General features: G+C 41.8%; 2 protein-coding genes across 3 annotated transcripts; one reads left to right on the top strand and one right to left on the bottom strand.

Moving 5' to 3' along the window:
• The first annotated feature begins 261 nt into the window (after positions 1-261).
• mapk1 (mitogen-activated protein kinase 1) lies at positions 262-13,047 on the top strand. 2 transcript variants are annotated; one of them, XM_072432448.1, is made up of 9 exons: positions 262-534; positions 7,875-8,057; positions 8,830-9,019; positions 9,115-9,231; positions 9,308-9,422; positions 9,536-9,667; positions 9,795-9,904; positions 9,984-10,112; positions 10,312-13,047. In XM_072432448.1, exons 1-8 carry the CDS (start codon positions 371-373, stop codon positions 10,098-10,100), a joined length of 1,128 nt encoding a protein of 375 aa, XP_072288549.1. In that variant the 5' UTR covers positions 262-370; the 3' UTR covers positions 10,101-10,112; positions 10,312-13,047. The 2 variants fall into 2 exon arrangements, with proteins under 2 accessions (XP_072288549.1, XP_072288548.1); XM_072432447.1 differs by having other exon boundaries at positions 10,309-13,047.
• A 2,967-nt stretch (positions 13,048-16,014) lies between these two features.
• Positions 16,015-24,795, bottom strand: fam81b (family with sequence similarity 81 member B). Its single transcript, XM_072432909.1, has 7 exons — positions 24,752-24,795; positions 24,290-24,500; positions 23,710-23,828; positions 23,156-23,279; positions 22,311-22,385; positions 19,325-19,526; positions 16,015-16,148 (listed from the first exon to the last, which is right to left on the bottom strand). Exons 1-7 carry the CDS (start codon positions 24,793-24,795, stop codon positions 16,015-16,017), a joined length of 909 nt encoding a protein of 302 aa, XP_072289010.1.
• Between the last annotated feature and the right edge of the window lie 648 nt (positions 24,796-25,443).

Genomic DNA, 25,443 nt, shown 5'->3' with positions numbered 1-25,443 from the left:
ACCATATGTCCATTTAACCCATTTAAATGCATTTCTTGTCTTTCTACTTTATTTTCTATTAGAACGTTGCTGCTCTTACCATCATAAGATGGCCGCCGCAGGTGCCGTGGCAACAGCGTCCAGCGCCTTCTAGCTTTCCCCTTCACATTGTGTTGTGTGTCTGGTGTGGACTGCGCTCAGCCTCCGGCGCCGCTCCACATTACAGCAGTGTGCTCGCGCTCACCATACGGCCACACACAGGCAAACTCCTCACATGCCCGAGGCCCACCGTGACCCTCAGGAGCACCGGAGCACCGCATCGGAGCACACGCGCGTTATCACCTCTTCTAACCGTTCCCGTTTGTCGGCGTAGAAGTAGAAAGTACTCGTAATGGCGACGGCTGCGGTGTCTGCCCCTTCTGCCGCCGCTGCTGCTGGCTGCGGCCCCAGCCCCGGGTCAGGTACGGCGGAGCTGGTCCGCGGGCAGGCCTTCGACGTCGGGCCTCGCTACAGCAACCTCTCCTACATCGGGGAGGGAGCCTACGGGATGGTGTGGTACGTAAACACGCGCTCCCGTCCCGCACGTAAAGCCAGCTCCGCGGACGTTGTCATTTTCCCCGTCAGAACTTCACAGAAACACAGCAGATCATGTTCCGTGTTGGCTAATCGCAACCGTCACCGAGTCCGCGCTAGTTCCGCTAGTTTGGCACTTTTACATGTTTTTAAAAATGATAAAGTGAATGATATATTAAGTTAGACGTACAGAACAACAAACTATTACGCCCAAGTTTAACTCCAAAGTTGTGCTGTGCAGCTGCTGTGGGCTACGTGCAACAAGCTGCCCGTGTGGCCCTTTCCCTTGTCTGTCCCATGCTCTGGTATCGGGCGTGTGCCGTTAATTACTGTGATATCGATATAATTGCCATACTTAATTATGCTTTTTGATACAATATGTTCTGTTATTTTTAAACTAAATCATGCCAGATTTACTAGTCAGAAGCTGTCAAAACAACATCGACAAAAACAAAATGAATTCGAGGCTTATTTATTTAGGATTTTAGGAAAATAATAATTGCACTTTAGTTAACTAGCTAAATTCATCTCAGATGGAGAAAGTTATTGTGATATGTTTGTTGTGAGATTGATTATTTCGATATTGATACTAATCTTATTCTGCAGCCCTAATTGTATAGTAGTAGTGTCTATCTCTATCACCATCCCTGTGAATATTATATTTTACAAAAAGGCCAGTATTTTCTTTGGCACCATCACCCAGTATGCTTATGGTTATACATGTCTGATAAGGGTTTGTTGTCATAATACTCATTTGCCAGAAAAAGTGTTTACCAGAAACTATTTCCATGTGAATTTTGCTATTTGGAAAACCAAACCCAAAAGTTTGCTTATTATTTCATCTGGGATTGACGTGGGAGATGTATCCCAAACATAGTTGTTCTGTAAATATGCAAGATCAGAATTGGTAGAATATCGTATGACTGTAAGTCAGCTTGATTCAGGGTGATGCTTGGTTGGGTGATTATAACCTACGGTTTATAAAATAACTGTCAATAGAAACAAAACATCCAATCTACTGCCACTGAACATATCATGTATTAATATTACTATTATTCATAATTGTTCACAATCAAATCTTGTAATCCCTCGGGATCACTTTAATTTAAGGATTGTACTTTTTTTTTTTTTCCCTCGATGGATTATTATCTCAGAGATGTTGGATCAGCTTTGGCTGTAACTTTATGACGACAGGTTTTGCATGTTGAATATGAATATCGCCCTGGCATAACAAAAGATACCTAAAACTGCTGACGTGATCTGTTTTTGGATGGATGCAACTCTGCAAGTGTCGTTCCTTCTGCTTTCTTCAGCCTTTCACTTTAGCAGTGTGCGTGTCTCTGTGTGTCTCTGTGTGTCTCTGTGTGTCTCTCTGTGTCTCTCTGTGTCTCTCTGTGTCTCTCTGTGTGTCTCTGTGTGTCTCTGTGGGTCCAAACCCCCATTATTAACCAACCGTTGTCCTAAATATTCCAAGTAATATAAATGCCAAAAGAGTCTTATCATGATTTTCTTGGATCACAATTCCCATTTTACCACGATTCATGTTTTCTTAGTATTTATATACGGTCTTTAAAAAGTAACTAAAGCTTACTGCTACTTCTGGAAGCTCATGCTTCACTATGATTGGTTAAATACACTTGTCACTCAATCTTTCTGTTTGGGAACAGAAATGCAACAAATACGATATGACAATATCCCCAGAAGTTGTCACAAGGATGAGATCACAATTTGATTTAATGTTGTCATATTTCTCAGCCCTAAAACCATGTAGATAATACTGACTACTACTATTTGCCGTTTGGAAAACAAATGTAATCTACATCAGTCTATGAAATGAATGTAGCATGGCATTAGACTAGTGGTAGTGGGCATGCCCCCTGCATGTCTCCACAGCATGCGCCGAGGCAAAGTAAGCTTTAGTTCCCTTCTTGAATGTGATCATGTCCTAACCTCAGATGTGGGGCAAGAGAGACTTTCCCCTTTTGATTACATTGAACTTTGCCATGAAATGAAAGGAAAATTAACAAATGTTGAACCTGATGGTTTTTCTTGATGGTTTACTGAAATGTGATGATTTCAGTGTATTTTTTGGCTGATTGGTGGCACGGTGGGGCAATAACAAAGGATTATTTTTGTTTTTTGGTTGTAGTTGTAAAGAATGGCACACTTGTAAATGATTTTGGACTTTTGGCGGTGCCTTCTTAACCTGTCTGAGCCGTAGTGTCTGACGATGTTCGGCTTCATTCTGCCATGAGCTGTCCTCTTGAAATGCCACAGTGGCGCCCGTCTCCATGGCAACCCTTCTGTTTCTGACATCAGTAGCACCACGCTGCAGCCAATGGGAGAAGGAAGGAGAGAAAGAGCGCCTTGACACTCTGAAATCCTGTTGTGCTATTCAAGTGGCGATGTAATTTGGGTTATTATACAAGACGCGTGTGATGACTTATGGGTTAGGAAGCATGCTCATGCACACGGGAAATTAAAGCTTCACTTTGTTACTGCATTCATGATTCTCCTCAGGCTGTTCCACATCTGCTCCAGTGCGAACTATGAGTCTAAACTGCTAATGACTGTAGCAGCATTGTCTAATGTGATCAGCTCCCATGCATATCCACTTGTCATCTTTTTTTAAGATCAGAATATTGTCATGCCCGGCCCGCAGTGTTCAGACTGGAGAGTGCTGCTGTTTTTGTGTCCTCTAAAGCTGAGTGTGCCTCGTCCAAACGCACCATCCAACAGTAAGGCTGCTTGATAATGAAAAATATAGCATAACTGTTTATTGATTATTAGCGGTGGCAAGTGCGGTGCATCAGCCTTATTAAAGGTACACTGTGTAACTTTTCTGGTGGCCCTATCCGACAGTGTCTTTGGTATCTTAGTCCTTTGTCTGAATTATCTGTAATGTGTTATAGACCGTTCATTAGATTCTAGTTTGCTGTATTGAGATATTTGTCATTGAAACAAGCTTTAATAACTTAGAGCTTTATTTAAACTAAAGTTGCTACGCAGCATTGACACTTACAGCTGTACATATGCAGCATACATGGGATTTGTAGTGACCCAAATCATTCCACATTTGCATTAGTTCTTTCCTGTCTTTAATATGAGTTTAGATCTTGTTTATGTCTCATTTACACCTTGTTTGGATGTGTTTTAGTGTTTTTGTGTAAATGGAACAAAATATCAAAATGTATGCATAGAGTCCAGCAAGGTTTGCTAAATGTCCTTCATTTTACTTTTGTTTTTTCTACAATTGAACGCTCCTGGACACATGAGGGAATACACCGACTTAATTTAACTGGGCAATTATAATTTGTGTTTCGCTACATATTATTTATTTGGACATCTTGCGGTCAGATAAAGGCTCTCTTATCTTATCGTGTATAATTAATTTAACAGGGAAATATGTGTGACCTCATCTCCTTGCTTCTGATTTACTACGGTGAGGATAAATAATATCACCATAGTCTTTGTCTTTGTGTTGCATTTTTGAGTGATTGTGTCGACGTAGTGGTAGTGGATCATGATGCACTCATCATTACATACTGTACTTTTACTGTGGAAGATAATTAGTTTAATCAGATTTAAAATGTTAAATGCTGAAAAAAAAATGTTTGAATTGTGTTTATTCTGAATTTCATTCTCTGAAGTTTGCAGTATACATGAGTTTTTCCCTATTTAAAAATTCAAAATGAAAAAAAGAGAATCATCTTTTTAATTATTCAACGCATATATTTTCAAGACCTAAAATTAGGGCTGTGTAATACGGTGATAAGATGTAATATTGATTTTTCTTTTGGTGATATCACACTGCAATGTGGACTTTCTGTAGACTTTAGTTGCCTCTTCAAGGCAATAAATGCACTAAATATATAGATTGTATTTCAAATTTAAATCATGATCTCTTTTTGGTACAACTCCCACCTAAATTAAAATTTGCAGTGAAAAAAATCACACATTTTCTCTTGTGTGGATGAGGTTTACACTAAGGAATCAAGGTTATGATGTTATGATTAGACTAATCTGGACAAATTTGATTGTTCCCTGCAATATGTCCTGGTTGTTACCAAGTAAAAACTCAGGATTGCTAAGATCTTGGCATGCTTAAAAATGTATGTGAATTTCTTTCCCTGCAAATTTTACTCTGAGTTTGACTGTTGGATTTGAATGTATGGATTGAATATTTAACAGGTATTTTTTTCCTTTTGAATTAAACAAATATATATGATAAATTCAGCAGCATTAAAAAAACCTGATTAAACAAATCTTCCATATTTTATCTTTTTGAACTTTGCCATGGAAACAGAGCCGCCTGTTGCGTAACTGTGAGGCCTTGTATTCTGGTCTCCATGGAAACGCTGCCCCTGTACTCTTCAAACTCTGCACCAGTGTGTGTGTGTGTGAATCGCCTGTAAAGATGGTGCAGATAAGAGGCTGCAGTGAGAGTCATGAGCTTGGCTTCACACTATAGTATACCATATGTTTATACTGTATTTTGGGACAAACTGTAAAAGTGGGTCTTTTCCTCTAAAAATGATTGCAATAAAAAAAAAAGATTGCACTAAAAGCACCAGATTTAAAAAGATTTATCAACTTTAACATCCATCTAAACTTGGGCAAAATAACTAAAACAAGAATAATATAAAATATGTACGTTACATGTTTATTTAAATGACAGAAAATGTCAGTTAAATGCATTTATTTTTGTTTTTCTCTGCAAGAATCCCTTTCATGTTTGCGTCATTTCTGTCTGTTTTTTCAGTGCAATACAAATGGTCCAATGTCATAGACCTGACAGTGTGGAAATGTGATTTTGGGAAAGGCCTTGTATCTGAGGAGCGGCTGTTCAAACGGTTACAAAAAGAATTGTTATTTTGAAAATAAATAAACCCAAAAACGTTTCAACGCACACGTGAGCACAAGGAGCAGAGGAGCATGAGGGGCAGAGGAGCACGAGGGGCAGAGGAGCACGAGGGGCAGAGGAGCACGAGGGGCAGAGGAGCACGAGGGGCAGAGGAGCACGAGGGGCAGAGGAGCACGAGGGGCAGAGGAGCACGAGGGGCAGAGGAGCACGAGGGGCAGAGGAGCACGAGGGGCAGAGGAGCACGAGGGGCAGAGGAGCACGAGGGGCAGAGGGGCAGAGGAGCAGAGGAGCACGAGGAGCACGAGGAGCACGAGGAGCAGAGGAGCACGAGGGGCAGAGGAGCACGAGGAGCAGAGGGGCAGAGGAGCACGAGGAGCAGAGGAGCACGAGGAGCAGAGGAGCACGAGGAGCACGAGGAGCACGAGGAGCAGAGGAGCACGAGGAGCAGAGGAGCACGAGGGGCAGAGGAGCACGAGGGGCAGAGGAGCACGAGGGGCAGAGGAGCACGAGGGGCAGAGGAGCACGAGGGGCAGAGGAGCACGAGGGGCAGAGGAGCACGAGGAGCACGAGGAGCAGAGGAGCACGAGGAGCACGAGGAGCACGAAGAGCAGAGGAGCACGAGGAGCAGAGGAGCACGAGGAGCAGAGGAGCACGAGGAGCAGAGGAGCACGAGGAGCAGAGGAGCACGAGGAGCAGAGGAGCAGAGGAGCACCAGAGGCAGAGGAGCACCAGGGGCAGAGGAGCACCAGGGGCAGAGGAGCACCAGGGGCAGAGGAGCACCAGGGGCAGAGGAGCACCAGGGGCAGAGGAGCACCAGGGGCAGAGGAGCACCAGGGGCAGAGGAGCACCAGGGGCAGAGGAGCACCAGGGGCAGAGAAGCACCAGGGGCAGAGAAGCACAAGGAGCAGAAGGAGCAGAGGGCTGATACAAGTATACGGTCACTCATATTTCCTTTGCTAAAAGCAGCACACTTGTGTTTACATTTCAGTCTCTACTCCCCCATCTCCATAGCGACACAGCATTTTCTTTTCTTTCCACATAAATGGGTGCTGTTCAATCTGCTGGGTTATTTGAAATGTGTTTTTAAAGCGTGCTCAGTACTGCGAGGCTGCACATACATGCAGTACCACAGCAGACGTCTGCACTTGGGCTGCGTTCCCACACTGTGGAGGAGGTAGTGTCTTCTAACAAGGGCCAAACACGTCTTTGTACTCCGTCTGTTGGCAGCACAGTCTTCCTCTACAACTAAACGTTCCTGTGTATATTTAGATCCGACTGGTGCAGGGGTCTCCAATTCTATTTTCCAGGGGGCCATATTTTTTGGAGGGCTAAGGTCCGTGGGCCGAACTACAAAATCACACCACAATTTAATGTTTCATCTCCATAAGATTCACAAATGAGTCACAGGGGCACAATTCAACAACAGAATTCAACATAGGACTTTACGTTCAGAGAAGTAAAAGTATCATAACAATATTACGTTACTAAAGACAGGACAAAAGAACTAAAACCAATGTTTACCAGGAACCTGACTTGAGTAGTGCAGAGCAGACCTAAGACGAGAGGAGGCTTAAACCAAGACTAAACAAACCATATCTACCAGAAAAACATGGATAACTATGAAGCAGGACTATTTTAAAGAATAAATGTAATTTGAACATTTGGATCAAATAATATTAAAAACATAACTGCCTACAATAGCTGCCAAAAAAAGCTCACTTAGCTACTTAGTACATAAGAACAAAGGCAGCTGTCACTAGGCCACATGCACAGTATCATGCATGTTTTTGGAGTTCTCTGACCCGCAGCAGACTCAGACCACAACCTTTTCTTTCTACCTGCTGTCTATTAAAGTCTATTAAAAATAACCCAGACTGAGCATTGAAATATATGTAACGTTATGAAATGGACAACTGAAAGAAGTTCCTGAAAACACTAAACTTCTTCCATATTTGTGTTCTCTGTTAGTTACCCTGTAAAATAATGAGTTTTTTTAATTACAATCTGACATGCTTACCCAAGCTTATGAATTTAGCCATGCCTAAAGCAAAGATCCACGCATCATGCACACCGGTCTGACGTACCGTGCACTCGCGGAGACCTTTAAATCCAACAAGGTTCTTACACATGTTACATTTACACCAAATCATCAATGACGCTATTATTTACTGTGTCTGCAGCAGGACACGTTTGTGCTGTGACAAAGCAGTGTTTCAGATGAACCAGGGCTCTGCAGCAAAGCAGCACAGAGCGCTGGTGCATCGCTAAATAGATAAATAAATACAATTTAAATATATATAATTTTTTTTTTAACTGGGCCGCGGGCCGGACCAAATTGCTTGGGGGTCCAGACTTGGCCTATGGGCCGCCTTTTGGAGACCCCCTGTAAGGAAAGACTATCTTATTACATTCTCATTTTATAATTTATTTAACCCCATATATTCTTTTTCTCTTTCAGTTCTGCCTATGACCGGGACAACAAAATCCGTGTTGCTATCAAGAAAATCAGCCCCTTCGAGCACCAGACGTACTGCCAGCGCACGCTCCGAGAGATCAAGATCCTGCTGCGTTTCAAACACGAGAACATTATTGGAATCAACGACATCATCCGTGCTGCAGCCATTGACCAGATGAAGGACGTGTATCCTTTGAGCTCATTAAAACTGTCCCCAGTGATGTTCCCGAGCAAACATTGTTCAGTGTCTCTGTTCAGATGGTGCTGTTGATGTTTGCTCACTGTTGAAGAGGGGCTTTTTGTTACATAATAGCCTCTTGTCTTCTTGCTTTTGGCAGCCCTCTTGTAGCCTAGCAGCCAACTGTTAAGTCTAGCACATTGTTGTTTATATTTTACACAAATAATATGCTAAGATTAGGATATTAACAAACTAAACAAAAATGAATTAATCAAAGATTGTTTGATCGTCCCCATGACAATATTCAGATGATATTTTTACAATTGTTTAGAAATTTGCAAAAATGACTTTATTTTTTTAAACATATATTTTATTCAAAGCTTTTTTTAATACAAAACATACAACATGGAATGGACACAAAACACATCCAGAGAGGGAAATTTAAGATTACCGGTAAATCAACATTCATGACATAATCAAATGAAAAAATAATTAAAAGTCTATTTGGTTTCAGTTCCAAATTAAGTCTGAATGTATTTTTTGTTCCAGTTGTGAAGTTTGTGTCAGCCATTTCTTTGTTTTTCCCGCCGCCAAAAGTACATTCCAAAGGTATCCATCAAACAAAATGCTTTTCATATTTGTAATTTTTTTGTTTGGACTACTGGTATGTTCAAAACGACAAACACATTACTCTGCACCCCTATTTGAGTTACTGCGTGACACTTTCCATGTGTGAACAAGGAGTTGCATTTTCTGCTTAGTTCCTCAACTTTAGTGCAGTTACATCGTCCAGGACCTGATGGAAACCGACCTGTACAAGCTCCTCAAAACCCAGCACCTGAGCAACGACCACATCTGCTACTTTCTCTATCAGATTCTCCGCGGCCTCAAATACATCCACTCCGCCAACGTCCTGCACCGCGACCTCAAGCCGTCCAACCTTCTGCTCAACACCACCTGCGATCTCAAGGTCAACGCTCGTCTTTGCTGTCACAACCGTTTCAGTTTCCCGCCTTTTGTTTGCCTCTCGTGATGATCTCGTGGTACCTTTCTCCCCGTTTCTAGATCTGTGATTTCGGTTTGGCCCGCGTGGCGGATCCTGACCACGACCACACTGGTTTCCTCACCGAGTACGTTGCCACCCGCTGGTACAGGGCGCCCGAGATCATGCTCAACTCAAAGGTACTCGCGCTCAGTTTGGCGGACAGAACGAAGCAAAGCACTTTTAATTTAATCGTGGTTGTAATTGTAATTTTAGGGCTATACCAAGTCCATAGACATCTGGTCAGTCGGTTGCATTCTGGCAGAGATGTTATCCAACCGGCCCATTTTCCCCGGAAAGCACTACCTGGATCAACTTAACCACATATTGGGTACAAATATACACGACAAACACTCAAATAACAATGAATAGTTACGAGTACAAATACTGCAGTGCAAATGTTATGCAGGGTTTCACACAGTACATTTCTTCTCAATTTCTCAGGAATCCTCGGTTCTCCCTCTCAAGAAGATCTCAACTGCATCATCAACATTAAAGCCAGGAACTACTTGCTGTCTCTGCCGCTGCGCTGCAAAGTGCCCTGGAATCGCCTCTTCCCCAATGCAGATCCCAAAGGTGAGATCATGTGGCGAGTAAAATGTCTCAAAGGATGAGCAGTATTTGACAGTGGCGCCCTCTGCCGGTGCGTTTGTGTAACGACTTTGAGTCCTCGGAGCAGCTGCTTACGGTTCATGTGTTGCAGCTCTGGACCTGCTGGACAAAATGCTGACGTTCAACCCTCATAAACGGATCGAGGTGGAGGAGGCACTCGCACATCCCTATTTGGAACAATACTATGACCCCACAGATGAGGTGTGGACTTTAGTTTAACTTTGGAAATGTGTTTGACTTTTTTGAAATTCTTACTTTTTTGCTGTTTTCTTGTGTGCAGCCTGTTGCCGAGGCACCATTTAAATTTGACATGGAGCTAGATGATTTACCCAAAGAGACACTAAAGGAGCTCATCTATGAAGAGACTGCACGTTTCCAGCCAGGCTTTAGGTCCTAACACCCCCCACAGGTCAGTCAGCCTTTATCATTTCAATTTTAGTTCATTCAAATTTAATCTTCAGTTGATAATACAAAATATATTTATTTATTTAATTATTTTATTTATGTGTTATTTCTAAATGCCTGTTCAAGCTCTAGTTACCAAGTATAATGTAATATGTACAAGGACCATTTGACCTGTTCTCACAGTCTGGTTGTCTTGACAGAAGGATCTGGACTGTCTTCTGGACGGCCACCGCTCTCCCCGCCTCCACTACATCATGTGACTTTTGGTTATACCTTCTTTCTTTCTTTTGTTGTCCAAATCATTTGGATTCCGTGGGTCTCGCATGTCAAGTTCACTATGCTCAGGAATGGCGTCCGGACTCAACAAAACAGTCATTTTTCCTGAGTGTGTAGGAGGTGAGGGGAGGAGGTCATGTCACAGTTACAGTTCTGGGTGGTATTTGTTCCAAAGCCACAATCAACCCTGGTCTGTGTGTCAAAGGCTGTGTGGCTCTGGCTTTTCCCTGTGGACCCTTTTGTTTAGTGCGGTCATAAACTAGCTGTTGTGCTGTAGTGACGTTTAAACAAGTGAGCTAAGCTACTCAATTATCTATCTTTAGTATTTCATTACCCTTTGTCACACTGTTCCAAGAAAGGATGCATATGTTCATGTTTATAAAAGAAAACCAACACATTTATGCAAACATGGCAGTTAGCCAGAGACCTCATGGGCCAAAAGCCATCACTGAAGAGGGTTCACTCTTCAAAAGCTGTCTATTTTATCATAGTTTATGTATTTTAAAGCATTGACATGCATAAGAATACCCCCAAACAAATGTATACACAAAAATTGAAACATATATTATATATAACATAAAAGTCTTAAATATTTGAATGGAAAGTGTGCAGTTAGGAGATAGAACAGGAGGACCTGTACGACCGCTTTATTTCAAGTGTCTATACCAATTGTTCTTTTTTGTATTGACTTCTACTTGAAGTGAAGTTAATGGAAAACCAAGTAAACAAAGCAGTCTTGTACTGTGGGTGTGGCCTTGGCCTTGACAACCCGTCTGCTTGCATCTTTCCTTCCGGTGTGTACATTATGTAAGGTTTCATTTCTCTATGTCCAGAGAAAAACATGGTTGTGCCTCCCATTTGTTCTTTATTTAATATGATTTTCCACCTTGTCAAAGTTTGACTGTGCTCTTTGCATGACTGTTAAAAGCTCTGTATACAAAGACAACAATGTTAAGTGCCACTCCAGCCGGGCCGGCCCGGAGCTCCTGCTCTGTCGGTTTATTACACTTTCCAATCACATGGTGCTTTTGTCCTCCTTCGCTTCATCTTGTCTTCGTTGCGATAAAAAAACGGTTCCCTCTTTTTGTTATAGGAGAATAACCATATGTACATGTATACGGTAGTAATGCCAATTACAAAAATGTTTCTGCATTTGAGGGAAATTAAGTAACTTTGCACATAAATTGATCTTTATTGCTGCGTAGAAAACAGGCAGTATGACATTATCACAGCCTGTAACTTCTAATTGAAGACTGTTTAACAAAAACTAATTGTAACTTCACATACATTATGAAGTCATTTTTCCCCCCTGTACATCTTAAAACTAATTGGCTAATTTTCAAGCCTCCATATCCTGGAATGTTAATGCCAACCGATTAATCAAAAACACTCGGTAACAGAACATCAAAAGCACTTAGTAAGGAAATGGTCATATCTGACCTCTGTTAAAACTATTTTTGGATATTTTTTTATTGTCCACATGTTCTGAATGAACAGTTTTTCAATACTTTTAATAATTGTTGGCTTTGTTTTCTGTGTGTCCTATATTTACAAATGAAAAAAACATGTATTAAAATAGATGATTTGTTGGTTTAAAATGTAAAAGAACTTTGTAATGGGTAATATTTGTGTTGTATTAAAATACAATTGAGTAATACACAATTAACCTTTTGAAATGGTCAAAATGTTCATGAAATCATATAAACTGGCATTTTGCACAAATCTGTAAATCTACTGTTTGTACGTGATTATATTCAAGAAATGATTCACATTTTAAGCATACTGAATCTTCAGGTGGGTCTTTACAGCTCGTCCAAGGTTTTCAATTTTGAAGCTGATGTATATTGGAAGTTGGCCTAGTTCCAAAATTGGTGTTAAAACTAAATTTCTCTTGTGCATGTTGTAAAGAGTACTCACTTGGTGCAGCGGTTTACCTAAATGACTTTGCTGTTACCCAGCTGATCTGATGTGAGGTTTCAGATTGAAGTGTCTGTGACACTCGTCACCTTTGCTCTCGAGTTTGCTTGAAATACAGTAGTGGGGCTTGTAATCCGAGGTGCCTGGGACTTGACTTGGAGATGGTCTTTTTCCATGTTTTGTGGGAGGGCAAGAGAAACCTGGATTAGTTGTTTTAAGCTTCTGCTAACTCTATGTGCTACTTGTCTGTCTGTGCCTTTTTGATAGTCTTGATATCCAAGATTTGATGTGCAGCTTTAGTTTAGTCTGAGACCTGTTGTAATGCAGATTTGCTCTATGAAAATGAACACAATCAAAGAGGGTCATGGCAGATGGGAATATTTTCATTTCTGTACAATTTTAAAAAGAGTGTTTCCACAACCGTGATTTGTGATTACATTGAAAAAAAATGACATTTATATTTTTGACGCTTTCCTTATTCCTGGAGCCTTTACTTTTGACGTTTTTGTGCAAATATTTGTATTGTAAAAATCTATCAGACACTAATCTTGTTTGAAATGTCTTCAGCTGAACTACTTCACTCTGTTTTGATCAGTATAAACCTTTAATTGTGTTCTTAACCATTTTGAAGAAGTTCTGTTGGACCCGCCATTGTAATTGTTTGAAATGAGTCTTTTCTTTGCTGTTGTGTGAAGGATTTGACTTGAACAGAGCATTTCTTTGCTATTAAAAAATGTCACTTTGAATTGTAGTTGATCTGTTTCTTTGTATAAAACATTTTGAACATTCCATTAGCTGTTAAAAATCCCATAACTATTCATGTGTTGGTCATTTATAGGTATTTTTTTAGATTTCTGTAAAAGGATCTCTCATGTAGTCAGCGCCAGCAACACAAAACACTGTCATCTAGTGACTATCTTGTAGAGGACAACAGCATACATCTATTGAGAAAAACATGGTTCAAGTAAAATATGTACTTTAGTAACACGTCTCCATGGAGATGTTATTGCTTTGCCTGGTTCATGCTATTGGTTCCAATCGCTCTAGTGTAAACAAATGTAAACTCCAAAGAAAACGTACATAAACTGCCCAAATACCAGATCAGTCCTAATCTTTACAACAACAAATTACATCATATAAAATTACATTTATTTATTTTGAAATTCCATTAGTTCAACTTCCTGGAGAGACTAACCAATATGCATAGAAGAGGAATGATAATTAACAGTGATATATAAAAAATATATAATGTATTATGGTTTGGTGATGAAAAATAAAACCTGAGAAAAAAATGAAACTGTAAAGGTGGTGCTGGGGAGGAGGAGTGTTGCGCGAGGAGGGTGGAGTTTAAAACAATATGCTCAGGTGATTGGCAGCTGCTGAGCCTATCATGACAGAGCAGGGCGGTGAAGAATTGCACAGGTGAGACAGCAGGGGAGTCTTCCAGGCTGAAAAGGCCCATATGAGACCAAATCAACTCTTCAGAGCGTTTAACATTCTTACAGTGCTATTGAGACCTCGTATGTGAGCCCGAAGTGTATTTTTGATTGATTCCTGCAGTCTTTAGCAAGAGAACAGTCTTTGTCCTTCCCCTCGGATGAGCAGACAGATGGAGGCTTCTCACCTGGATGAGTCATCCTTGTGAGTGTCGCTGCATACATGCTTCCCTGTTTCAGCCCATCCTCCAGGAAGCACTCGCATTTCCGGGTTTATGAATGAGGTCCAGGATATGGGGGATATTCTATAACTATTATGCTATGGGTGTTGCGCAACACTTATTATGATCAAATAAGCCCTTAGGGTAGACTACGAAATGGGGAAAATAGCATAATATGGGATCTTGAAACTATGCTTGAACTTCACTACTATGACTGGGATCGCCTCGCCACAGATCTGCCCTGTTACTTGGTCTGGTGTCACATGTCTCCATTTAGATGTTTAAGATAAGATAAGATATTCCGTCCACATATGGGGAAATTTAATTGTTGCAACACAGGTAGATACAGAGGAAAAGGACAGATAACTTATAGGAAGTTTAAAAAACACTCTTAATAGAAGAACTCTTATAAACAAAACTCTTATAAACAAAAACTCCTATAGACAGAACCTCTCATTTCTAAATAAGAAATTGAGGGCGAAATAAAGATAAAAAGAAAACAGCTAGAGTAAGACAAAATAACACTAATAATGATGAGTGAAGAGAACCAAGAAGCAGGACAAAAGGGAAACTGAACAGAGAAGGAAGGGTGTTTCTATCCCTTATGTGTCTGGCCTGTCGGAAAAATTGCAGAGAATTTTTAGACAACACGAAGTCCCTGTTTATTTTAAACCAGGAAACACTTTAAGACAAAAACTGGTTCATCCTAAGGACAAGTTGCCGACTCAAAAACAGAGCAATGTAGTTTATTCGATCCAATGCAGTGAAGAAAGCTGTAAAGAACGTTACATAGGTGAGACAAAACAGCCTCTACACAAGAGGCTTTATCAGCACAGAAGAAATACAAGTTCAGGACCTCAGAGTGCCGTGCATCTCCATCTTGAAGCCTCTAATCACTCGTTTGAAGACGGTGAGGTGAAGGTTTTAAGCAGGGAGAAAAGATGGTTTGAAAGAGGAGTCAAGGAAGCTATTTTTGTTAAAAAAGAAAGACCTTCTTTAAACAGAAATGGAGGGCTTAGGTTTCATCTTCCTGTTATTTATAATGGGATTCTGAACCCCTGGAAAGGTAAAGGACATTCAGATGCTAATCAGGTACTCAGGGTGGTTGAGCCAGGGTCTCACAAAGACAAAGAGGATTCTAATAGCCCATTAAGATTCTGAATAGGCTAGCTCGGTAGATACAAAGGGGAGTTTCTGTTGAAACAAACAACTCTTTCTACTTCAGGAAGGCTCCTCCCAATGGGCGGGTCTTACCACAGAACAGTATTAATATCGGAGTTCTCGACCTAAATTCTGTTATTGACAATGACTCTTGGATGAGAGTCGAAACGTCTATTTTTTCAAACTGAGTCCAGATGACTACAACTGAAGCTTTTTCTACTACTAATAATGATGGTAAAATAAACACTTTATTTACATCAGTTATTAATGCCACACTGTGAAATAAGATAACCTTTGTTTGTCCCACAATGAGAGTTCAAATGACACAAAATGTTCCGACAATTAAGGACTGAATCAAGGTCATAACTGACATACAGAAAATGGAAAAACTCACATACAGACTCAACTTGGAAATGGACACATTTTACAGAAACTGGACAATTTGGGACTTTTATTTTGGACCTTGTGCCTTGCCCTTGTTGTGTTTTTTTTTTTTAATTATGAAAAGAGGTAGGCCGGTTTATTTTCAAATCAGACTGATTCATCCATGTCCACTAGCTTTTCAGCTCAAACTGAACTAAACAACAGAGTTTAGTATGTTGTCCACAAATGCAACAACATCATCGACCTTGAAGGACGATACACAAACACCAGAAGAAGAAACACACATGCACTCATTGCATTTCAATTAATGCATGTAATGTTTAATGGTTACCTCACATATTATATTATATATTATATTATTATTACTTTCATAAAACCGCTACTACATTTTGGGACTTGCCACTAGAGGTCACTGCCACTCAAACATTTTCTTCCTATTAAAGGAGTAGACCGTAGACGTGTAAGAAACAGTAAGTTATAACCTAATATTCAACACAAGGAGGTCAAAGTTTCAAGCATCACTCAGCTCTGCTACTTTGCTGCAAATGTGGCTGAGTTGCTTTTGAATGTTTCCTTTTTCCAGGCGAGACTCGAGGTCTGTTATTTCCTTCAGCGTCTCAATGGCATCGTGCACAGACCTGAACCCTAAAGAAAAGAACATAGTGAGAATAAAATGTATTGAATTCAGTGTTCAAGTAGTTTTGTCTTTGTATGTTCTAATGCAAACCAGTGAGTTTTTTTATTCTCTATTATAATGTGTTATCAAATGCATTAATATTGCATCATAATTAATTTTCAATGTGGTTTCAACACATGAAGTTAAAGAGTATAGATAGCTCTGTCCTAGAGTACCATCACCAAATATGCATTGCATCTCATAACCCCCTCCACAATGTCCTCCTTCTCCTTCTCTGCAGTGATAGACGGCTCTGCTGAATAGAGCTTTGGCTGAGTGATGATGTACAGTGCAGTTTAACTCTGCTCTTATTTAGTGAGGCAGCCTTTGGCCCGAGTGAATGCACCGAGATCTACTGCAATGACTCTGGGAAATGAGCTTCCAGTTGGCTCTGCACTGAGACTGCGATAAATGTCCAGCAGTTTACTGCAGTTTCTGCTCTGAGCCTCCAGGTTTATCATGTGCATTACCCAGGCTGTGTTAGCTACATAATAAAGCCACAGCTCATGCACTTTATTTTTAACTGTCTGTTTCCTTCTGGAGACGTCTCAGCAAATCATATCAGTTGCCTTCCAGGCTTTAACTCAAAGAGTGTGGTGTCAGACAGGAAGGCCATTTTATATGCCAACTTAAATGCAAATTTGGTTCTGCACATGTAATATTGGACTCTTCAGGGCAGCATTAACGAAGAAGAGGAGACTACACAAAGTCTGACTACACTGGTCTCTTATAGGTTTATAGGGACACAGGGCTGCAGATGTCTAAAAAACATAGCTATATTCTATTTTTGTTATTATACTTTTCTTACATAGACCTCCTTCTTTGGATTCTATACAAATTGGAATATGCTATTAAAACAGTCTAAACATTTACAGTCTCAGCAATGTCTTTTATAGCTTTTTTGTTCTGTTGGGCATAACAGTTAATTTATTTCCACTCAAACAATTATCACTGTACCTTTTTCTTCATGAATTTTAAACACTGTAGTAATAGAGATAGAGTAATAGAAGAAAATATTCCTGTCTCATTTTGAGTCAATAAACGCTGCCTTTGTGCTAAAACATACTTTCTTTCTTTTTTGTTTTTGTTTGTTTATATATTGGAAAAAGGAACATTGCACACTAATCAGTGCAGGCCTCTGCACTGGCTCCTGTGGCTCAGAGAATAGACTTTAAAACAGCTCTGATTGTGTACAAGTCTCTCCATGGCCTAGCACCAAAGTACATCTTTGGACTCTGAGGACCTCAGGGACCGGCCTCCTGCTGGTGCCCAGAGTCAGGACTGAACATGGACCGGCCTCCTGCTGGTGCCCAGAGTCAGGACTGAACATGGACCGGCCTCCTGCTGGTGTCCAGAGTCAGGACTGAACATGGACCGGCCTCCAGCTGGTGCCAGAGTCAGGACTAAACATGGACCGGCCTCCTGCTGGTGTCCAGAGTCAGGACTGAACATGGACCGGCCTCCTGCTGGTGCCAGAGTCAGGACTAAACATAGACCGGCCTCCTGCTGGTGCAAGAGTCAGGACTAAACATGGACCGGCCTCCTGCTGGTGCCCAGAGTCAGGACCAAACATGGGTCGGCCTCCTGCTGGTGCCCAGAGTCAGGACTAAACATGGGCCGACCTCCTGCTGGTGCCAGAGTCAGGACTAAACATGGACCGGCCTCCTGCTGGTGCCAGAGTCAGGACTAAACATGGACCGGCCTCCTGCTGGTGCCAGAGTCAAGACTGAACATGGACCGGCCTCCTGCTGGTGCCCAGAGTCAGGACTTAACATGGACCGGCCTCCTGCTGGTGCCAGAGTCAAGACTGAACATGGACCGGCCTCCTGCTGGTGCCCAGAGTCAGGCCTAAACATGGACCGGCCTCCTGCTGGTGCCAGAGTCAGGCTTAAACATGGACCGGCCTCCTGCTGGTGCCCAGAGTCAGGACTAAACATGGACCGGCCTCCTGCTGGTGCCCAGAGTCAGGACTGAACATGGACCGGCCTCCTGCTGGTGCCCAGAGTCAGGACTAAACATGGACCGGCCTCCTGCTGGTGCCCAGAGTCAGGACTAAATATGGACCGGCCTCCTGCTGGTGCCAGAGTCAGGCCTAAACATGGACCGGCCTCCTGCTGGTGCCAGAGTCAGGACTGAACATGGACCGGCCTCCAGCTGGTGCCAGAGTCAGGACTGAACATGGACCGGCCTCGTGCTGGTGCCAGAGTCAGGACTAAACATGGACCGGCCTCCTGCTGGTGCCAGAGTCAAGACTGAACATGGACCGGCCTCCTGCTGGTGCCCAGAGTCAGGCCTAAACATGGACCGGCCTCCTGCTGGTGCCAGAGTCAGGCTTAAACATGGACCGGCCTCCTGCTGGTGCCCAGAGTCAGGACTAAACATGGACCGGCCTCCTGCTGGTGCCCAGAGTCAGGACTGAACATGGACCGGCCTCCTGCTGGTGCCCAGAGTCAGGACTAAACATGGACCGGCCTCCTGCTGGTGCCCAGAGTCAGGACTAAACATGGACCGGCCTCCTGCTGGTGCCAGAGTCAGGCCTAAACATGGACCGGCCTCCTGCTGGTGCCAGAGTCAGGACTGAACATGGACCAGCCTCCTGCTGGTGCCAGAATCAGGACTAAACATGGACCGGCCTCCTGCTGGTGCCCAGAGTCAGGACTAAACATGGACCGGCCTCCTGCTGGTGCCAGAATCAGGACTAAACATGGACCGGCCTCCTGCTGGTGCCCAGAGTCAGGACTAAACATGGGGAATCTGCGTTTCAGTTTTATGCAGCTAAAATCTGGAACAGTCTTCCTGAAGATGTGAGACAGGCTTCTACTCTGACAATGTTCAAATCTAAGCTAAAAACAGTTTTGTTTAGCTGCGCATATGACTGAAAGGATTTTTCTTTGCACTCTTCTCTTTTATATCTTAAACTGTTTTGTGATGTAATTTCTTTGTGATTTTAATGCATTTTTCCTGCTGCGTAAAGCACTTTGTATTGCCTTGTGTATGAAATGTGCTCTACAAATAAACTATTTGACAAAACAAATCAAGTATTTGAACCCTGTACGTGATGCGTTCACTTTTCCCTGACGCTCATGTTCGGGTGGGCGGATGCGGCCCATGTTTGCTTGCTCCTGACAGTATGCGGCGGACAGACCTTTGTGGTAGTCGTGTTTGAGCAGCTGCAGCTCGTGATGGAGGTTCTTCTCCAGTGACTCGACCCTGTCACTGAGCCTGGTCTCCATGTGTTTCAGCCGCTCGGCCTGAACGCACTCGCACCGCTCCTGGTGACTTCTCAACCGCTCCAGACCAGCTTCAAGGGCACCATGTTTGTCGAGTAGTCCACGCTCAGCTTCCCGCTAGATTCAACACATTTGAATAAAGCTTTAGTTGCTTCTCATCTACAAAGGCTACACCGAACAACTTCCCTGGAGGTGGACGACATAGAATATTTAGGATCATCCCGATTGCAATAATCAGTTTACATTTTAGCAAACAGTCCGTCATGTGCTTAAATGTGCCTTAACGGTCTTGGTTGAGGTTCAAGAATCACACAAAAAGGGAACAGACTGTACACTTTAAACTTTTCTGGCTCTATTTTTCATTGCTTTGTCTTGAATGCTCCACAGTATGGCTTCAGCAATCTCCACGACAAGCAGGTGACTCCATCAGGCCAAGTTACAAGTCAGATCTAAGGAGAGGCGCCCAAGCTCACTGTGAGATTCCATGTTTTTCAGTGTGTTTCTGAGCGATAAACACTCGTAATTAAAGGAATAATGGAGGATTAAGATAAGATAAGATATTCCTTTATTGTCCACACATGGGGAAATTTCATTTTTGCAACGCAGGTAGATACAGAGGTAGATTGCATGCGCACTCCCCCCGTGCGAAAGCACACAAAAGCCTCGTTGCTACACGTGCGTTTGTTTATTAGCGCGACGGATCGCATCTCATCTTCCGTCTCTTCTGAGCCAGCTCGAACTGTCTTTCTCTGTCTTAATACACTGAGGGAACTATACTATAATAGATCAATGCGCTTAGACACAGGGAAACGTGCTGCTCTCCTGGGGACGAGCCGACGAGGCAGCAGCTGTGCAGTGGGTGTGTTCTATGATTCACATGTGAATGAACTACTCGGCACGAGGAAATGAGACAAAGATTTGGCGCCAAAAAATAAATCCTCCATTATTCCTTTAATTAAAGGGAGTGTCTCCAGCCACGGCCTTAAATAAAAGCAAGATAATGCCAAAAAATAATAATCTTTCAATATGTAATCTGTAATCCTCTTACAGTTCAAATGTATAATATTTGTTAATTTGTCAATATTATACCCTTTCTTTATTGTTTATTGTTATTCTGTTAACATTTGTTTGTGTTAAAATGACAAAAATGTACCATGTTGTCATGTAGTTGTCTGCTGCTTTTTTCAAATGACTGAACACAGTCCTGAATCTGTTGTTCCATCCACTTCTTCAGCGTTTTAGACTGGTTCACAACGTCCGTCATCTTTGAGGACAGTCTGCGATGCAGGGAGAGAGAGAGACATCCTTTCAATTGCTCATTCTGATATTTCATTCATAGTTCAAAAACAATAATATTATAATACAATAATATTATAATTATTATGCAAATTGTTTTTAAGTGTCATAAAGGTCATTTTTGTTTCTTTTCCAGTGAAACTCATGGATGGTATTGTGTCTCAGGGCTTTTTCTCAGTGAAATCAGTCCCAGACACATGTGCCAATTTGTTTGCCAGGAAAGTCCAATTAAAGGAAAAAACTACTTTAGCAGAACATTATTAAGTAGACCACCATTTTAATATGGGAAGGATGAATGCCTTGGACAAGATATGAAAACATCAGATATTTCATGAAAACTTAAGTGAGATTTGAACCTTATTCAGAGCACACATGGATTTATGCAGATAAAGGCACAATGAGGAAGGTTTCTGCTAGAAAAATACATCGGATTAAGAGAGCAGCTGCTAAATCTGCCATTTCAAAGCTGCAAACAGGTATTTGAAGCTGCTGGTGCTCCAACGAACATCCAGGTGCAGGATCCTCCAGAGGCTCCTCCAGAGGCGTGCAGTTGTGCACAAGCCTCTATTCGGCCCTTAACCAATGCTCACAAGCAGAAACGCTCCAGTGGGCCCAGAAATACATGAAGACTCATTTTCAAACAGTCTTGTTCATTGATGAGTGCTGTGCAACAAGGCTGCAACATCAGCAAAACGTGCTTTCTGTAACAAAATCATCTTCATGCATGACAAGGCACCATCTCATGCTGCAAGGAAAACCTCTGCATCATTGGCTGCTATGGGCATCAAAGAAGAGAACTCATGGTGTGGCCCCCATCCTCCCCTGACCTCAACCCTATTGAAGGGGCCCTATGTTAAAATGTAACTTGACCTGTTAAGATGTTTTTAATGAAATAGTGTTTGATTTAAGTAAATATGACCTGCTAATGCTTCTAATTTCAACAAAAGACCATTTTCAGTTCTTTACAACAATAACATGGTTTCAAACTCTGTTGTGCATTATCATTTGGAACAGTGCATTTTAAGTTTTTATTTTTGAAAAAAAATACTGTTATCATTGGGAGGTTTGTTCCATAACATTTGTATTGTACACTAAATCTTGATGACTTGAAAATTATGATGACCTTTTATATTGAATATTTGGCAGAATCTGAGAAAAATATAATTTGCATACTAAATTCCAGTGTGGCAACACATATTTACATAATAGTTAGTTACCAAAAACACATTTGCTTTTTGCCAACTCTAGAGTTTAACCTGACAAAATTAAAGAGAACAAGTGACAGCGTGAAACCTAAAACCGTCACACACTCAGCGTTTTCTCTGCAAACACACACACACACACTGTGAACATGGCACTGTGTTCAAACAAAGGCCAAATCCGGTCTGGTGTATAATATGTATGTGCAAACACGTCCTGAAATACATGTGATTCTTCTAATAGTTTAGGAGTTCATTTGTCACTTTCTGAACAGAATCTTAATTTGAAAGCATAAATTCAAATCGCAATACTCAATCTACAGTCTCAAGTGTGAGCTTCATAATCACAGTGATTTGAAATAAAACCATTATTCAGCAGTGATATGTAGCCTTACTGGTTTTGTACTTTCCCAACTTGGTTTTGCACCTCAGACTTGACGCTTCTTTGGACCTGGTACAATCGGCCAAGGTCGCGCTGCATCTGGACATAAGCAAACACACAGCATAAATTCTTTGTACTGTAATGCTGTAATGCCGGCTCTATAAATGTAGATCTGCAATATGACCTCTCCCTTTGCGGTTTGCGCTGAGTCAAGCTTATTCCCCTGACGGCGCTACTCCAGAATGAGCCCTGTCCCACTTTCTCTGCATTTTCAATTACCTTTATGGCACATGCTTGACCACTGCTCCAAAGCTAATGCGCTGCCTAGTGATTTACACCCCACTAAAACAGAGAGTGGACGTGCCAGCCCCGTCCTCTTAGTGTGGTGACCATTAAATGCATCTCTTAATGTGTAGTATGTCCAAAAGAATCAATAACCAACTCATACTGTGGTGTTTAAATTAGTATCTGAGTTCAGCAGATTTTGATACTGAAAAAACAATCAATTAAAAAATTGAAAAATCTAAATCTAAATACTTGATACAAATACATTGAGTAGTCTTTGTCCAGCAGCGAACAGTAGGTCAGGATCTGAGTTATTAGATTTATTATAAGACCACATAGTAAAACAAACTATTATTAGGGTTAGGGTTACTATTAAAATGGTATTATAATATGGAGAGGGTTAAGAAGACTGAGGCTCACGTCAAGACTAATGATAAAAGTGTCATTTTTGTTTCATCGCTGTATCAAAAACAGTATTGAGTAAGTATTATAAGTTATTTCCAAATTGAGTTACTAGTTCCATGACAACACTATGGATAACTGCAGACGTCCAGTATCTTAAATAAGTCAAACCTCACCTTTACCTGCACCTCTTGAACCTGGAGCGTCACTGCTGATCGGAGCTGGGTCACCTCGTGCTGCAGGCGCACAACTTGCCTCTCCGTGCTCTTCACTTCGGCGCTCAGCTTGGCCAGGCTCGCATCACACCTGAGGACACGGGAACACATGGAATCCCCCCGAAAGTGTACACTGAAACTAAACTAACGCTTTAGTTTTCTACAGGGACCTTTTTCAACTCGTGACAAGATCTAAAGTTAAAATCTCCTGCACTCATTCTCACAGTGTGGTGCGCAGGCTTCTTCTGGTGGTCTTTTTGAGGGTTCTCTGCAGCACAAGGCTTTATCTGTTTTAATTTCATACCATGTTATGTATGCTTCACTTTGCCCATTGAAGTGCTTTTACTTGGTGTATTCCAGATATTGTCACGGTACTTTGAAAGCTAAATATCTTGTGAGTACTTGTGTATTCCTGGAAATCGCTAACAACCCTATCCTGCAAGGCCTGTGATGCAAAGGAGGAACAATTGTGAATGAATAATTGTAATTCCTCAGCTCCTGTTGCTGTGTTTGTCACATACCTGGCCACTCGCCCCCTCAGGTCCCCGATGCCGGCCGTGTTCTTGTGGTCGAGCCGTTGAACAGCCTGCGTGGTCCCACATGCAACCCAGTCTCGCTCTGCGATTTGACTCTGCAAGGTCTGCTCAGGTGAAATACAAGCATTATGTTATCACACGCACTCACATCTCAGCTTCTCAAATCCGATGTATGCAGTGTGCACAATCGTAGTAAAGAGTGTAAAGATACTCCAGTGTGTCATGAGAGGCTGTGGCTACATGGCTCTTATAGAATTAAACAGATTTCTAATTCAATTTGCTCGGATTATTACTTGCTCACAACACGCATAAGTAATAACATCCACGTCGTTTATCTTCATGTGTGAAATGGTTTGTACTGTTGCAGTTGATTCACACATATAATACTTTGATCATAATGAATTCAAAAGTACACAAGTGTCTAGTTTATGATTTAATAGTTTGATGTCTTGTTTTAAATTGACTTAACCAGTGAAGTCCTATTGAGAAATGGTTGAAGGAGTCTTTTTTTTGTTTCGCAGCCTCATATTGGCGACAGGAGTGGGCTTTGGAGAGTTTAAATGACCTGTACGCTGACACTGAGCTGCTGGACGATGCGTGTGACGGTGAGGATGTGGCTCTGCAGCAGTGTGCGGGACACGGCCTGAGCCTGGGCGCATCCCTCGGACCTCTGCAGACTGGACACTTCCTCTTTGATCCTGAAGGCCTGCTCCAGCAGCACAGCCAGAGTCCTGTCCTCACGGCCCCCGCGGCCCTCCAGGACATCAGGTCTCACACTTACGGAGAAAGCATAAGCCGGTTTGAGACATTTACACAATATGGCTTAAGTACACAGACAGAAAAGGACTGTGTGTAGCCTTAGGTCATTCTTGAACTCTCTTAGCTGTGTCCCCCGATGTGAGGTTAGCCTTAATTTAAGTTGAGTGAGTCACAGTATTGTAAGAAAGGTCAGCAGTGGCTCCCCAGTCTAATGTTACCCTCTCGCTGAAAGAATTTTGAAAAATTACAAATCTTTTTTTTTTTTTACCTGTGATTGGTGTGATCCGGGGGAAATTCAAGCGCATTTGACATTCTAGACCCAAAATAAAAAGTTTTGTTATAGGACTGATGACATACTGACCACAGCTATGCCAAAACAGGGCAGCGTAAGAGGTGAAATAGAAGACTTTTTATTATTAATTAAGTGATCAACTGAATTATCATCACTCACACGAGAAAAATCTAAATTAAGCATACAAATGGAACCCCTATTTTGTATGAACATTAGAAATTGTTTGCAATATGATTTTTACATTAAACTTTGCAACTACACTAATATTAGCCTATATAATATACATAAAAGGTCTAAATAATTGGTTCTCACACTCCAGCCCCTATATTATGTCTCTATCTGTGTTTCTTCAATACATTTTTAATCTGATTACTAGTATATTGCCATTTATAACTATTTAAATGTACAACAGAGGTTTAACACATTTTAAAACTTGCTGTGTAATGTTTTTCATTCTTAGATAGATCTTAGACTTAGATAGAAAAAGCTGAATTATTTTGTATTTGTCCCACAATCATTCATTTCTGGATACTCACGGGCTGTTCCTGTCTCTTCCAGTGCTTGTTTGTGCCGTCACTTGGTAACTGCAGACTCCTTGAATGGGTTTGGCCTCTGCGTCCGAGTGGATTTGTCACCACACTAATGTGAGGCCGAGTGGGGCGTGTGGT

The sequence above is a fragment of the Eucyclogobius newberryi genome, unplaced genomic scaffold (assembly GCF_026437365.1).
Source record: "Eucyclogobius newberryi isolate DKJ021-1_F unplaced genomic scaffold, fEucNew1.0.hap1 SCAF_6, whole genome shotgun sequence".
In the NCBI taxonomy this organism is placed as follows: Eukaryota; Metazoa; Chordata; class Actinopteri; order Gobiiformes; family Gobiidae; genus Eucyclogobius; species Eucyclogobius newberryi.
The sequence above is the reverse complement of the archived record's forward strand: the minus strand, read 5'-3'. Positions and strand labels throughout refer to the sequence as shown.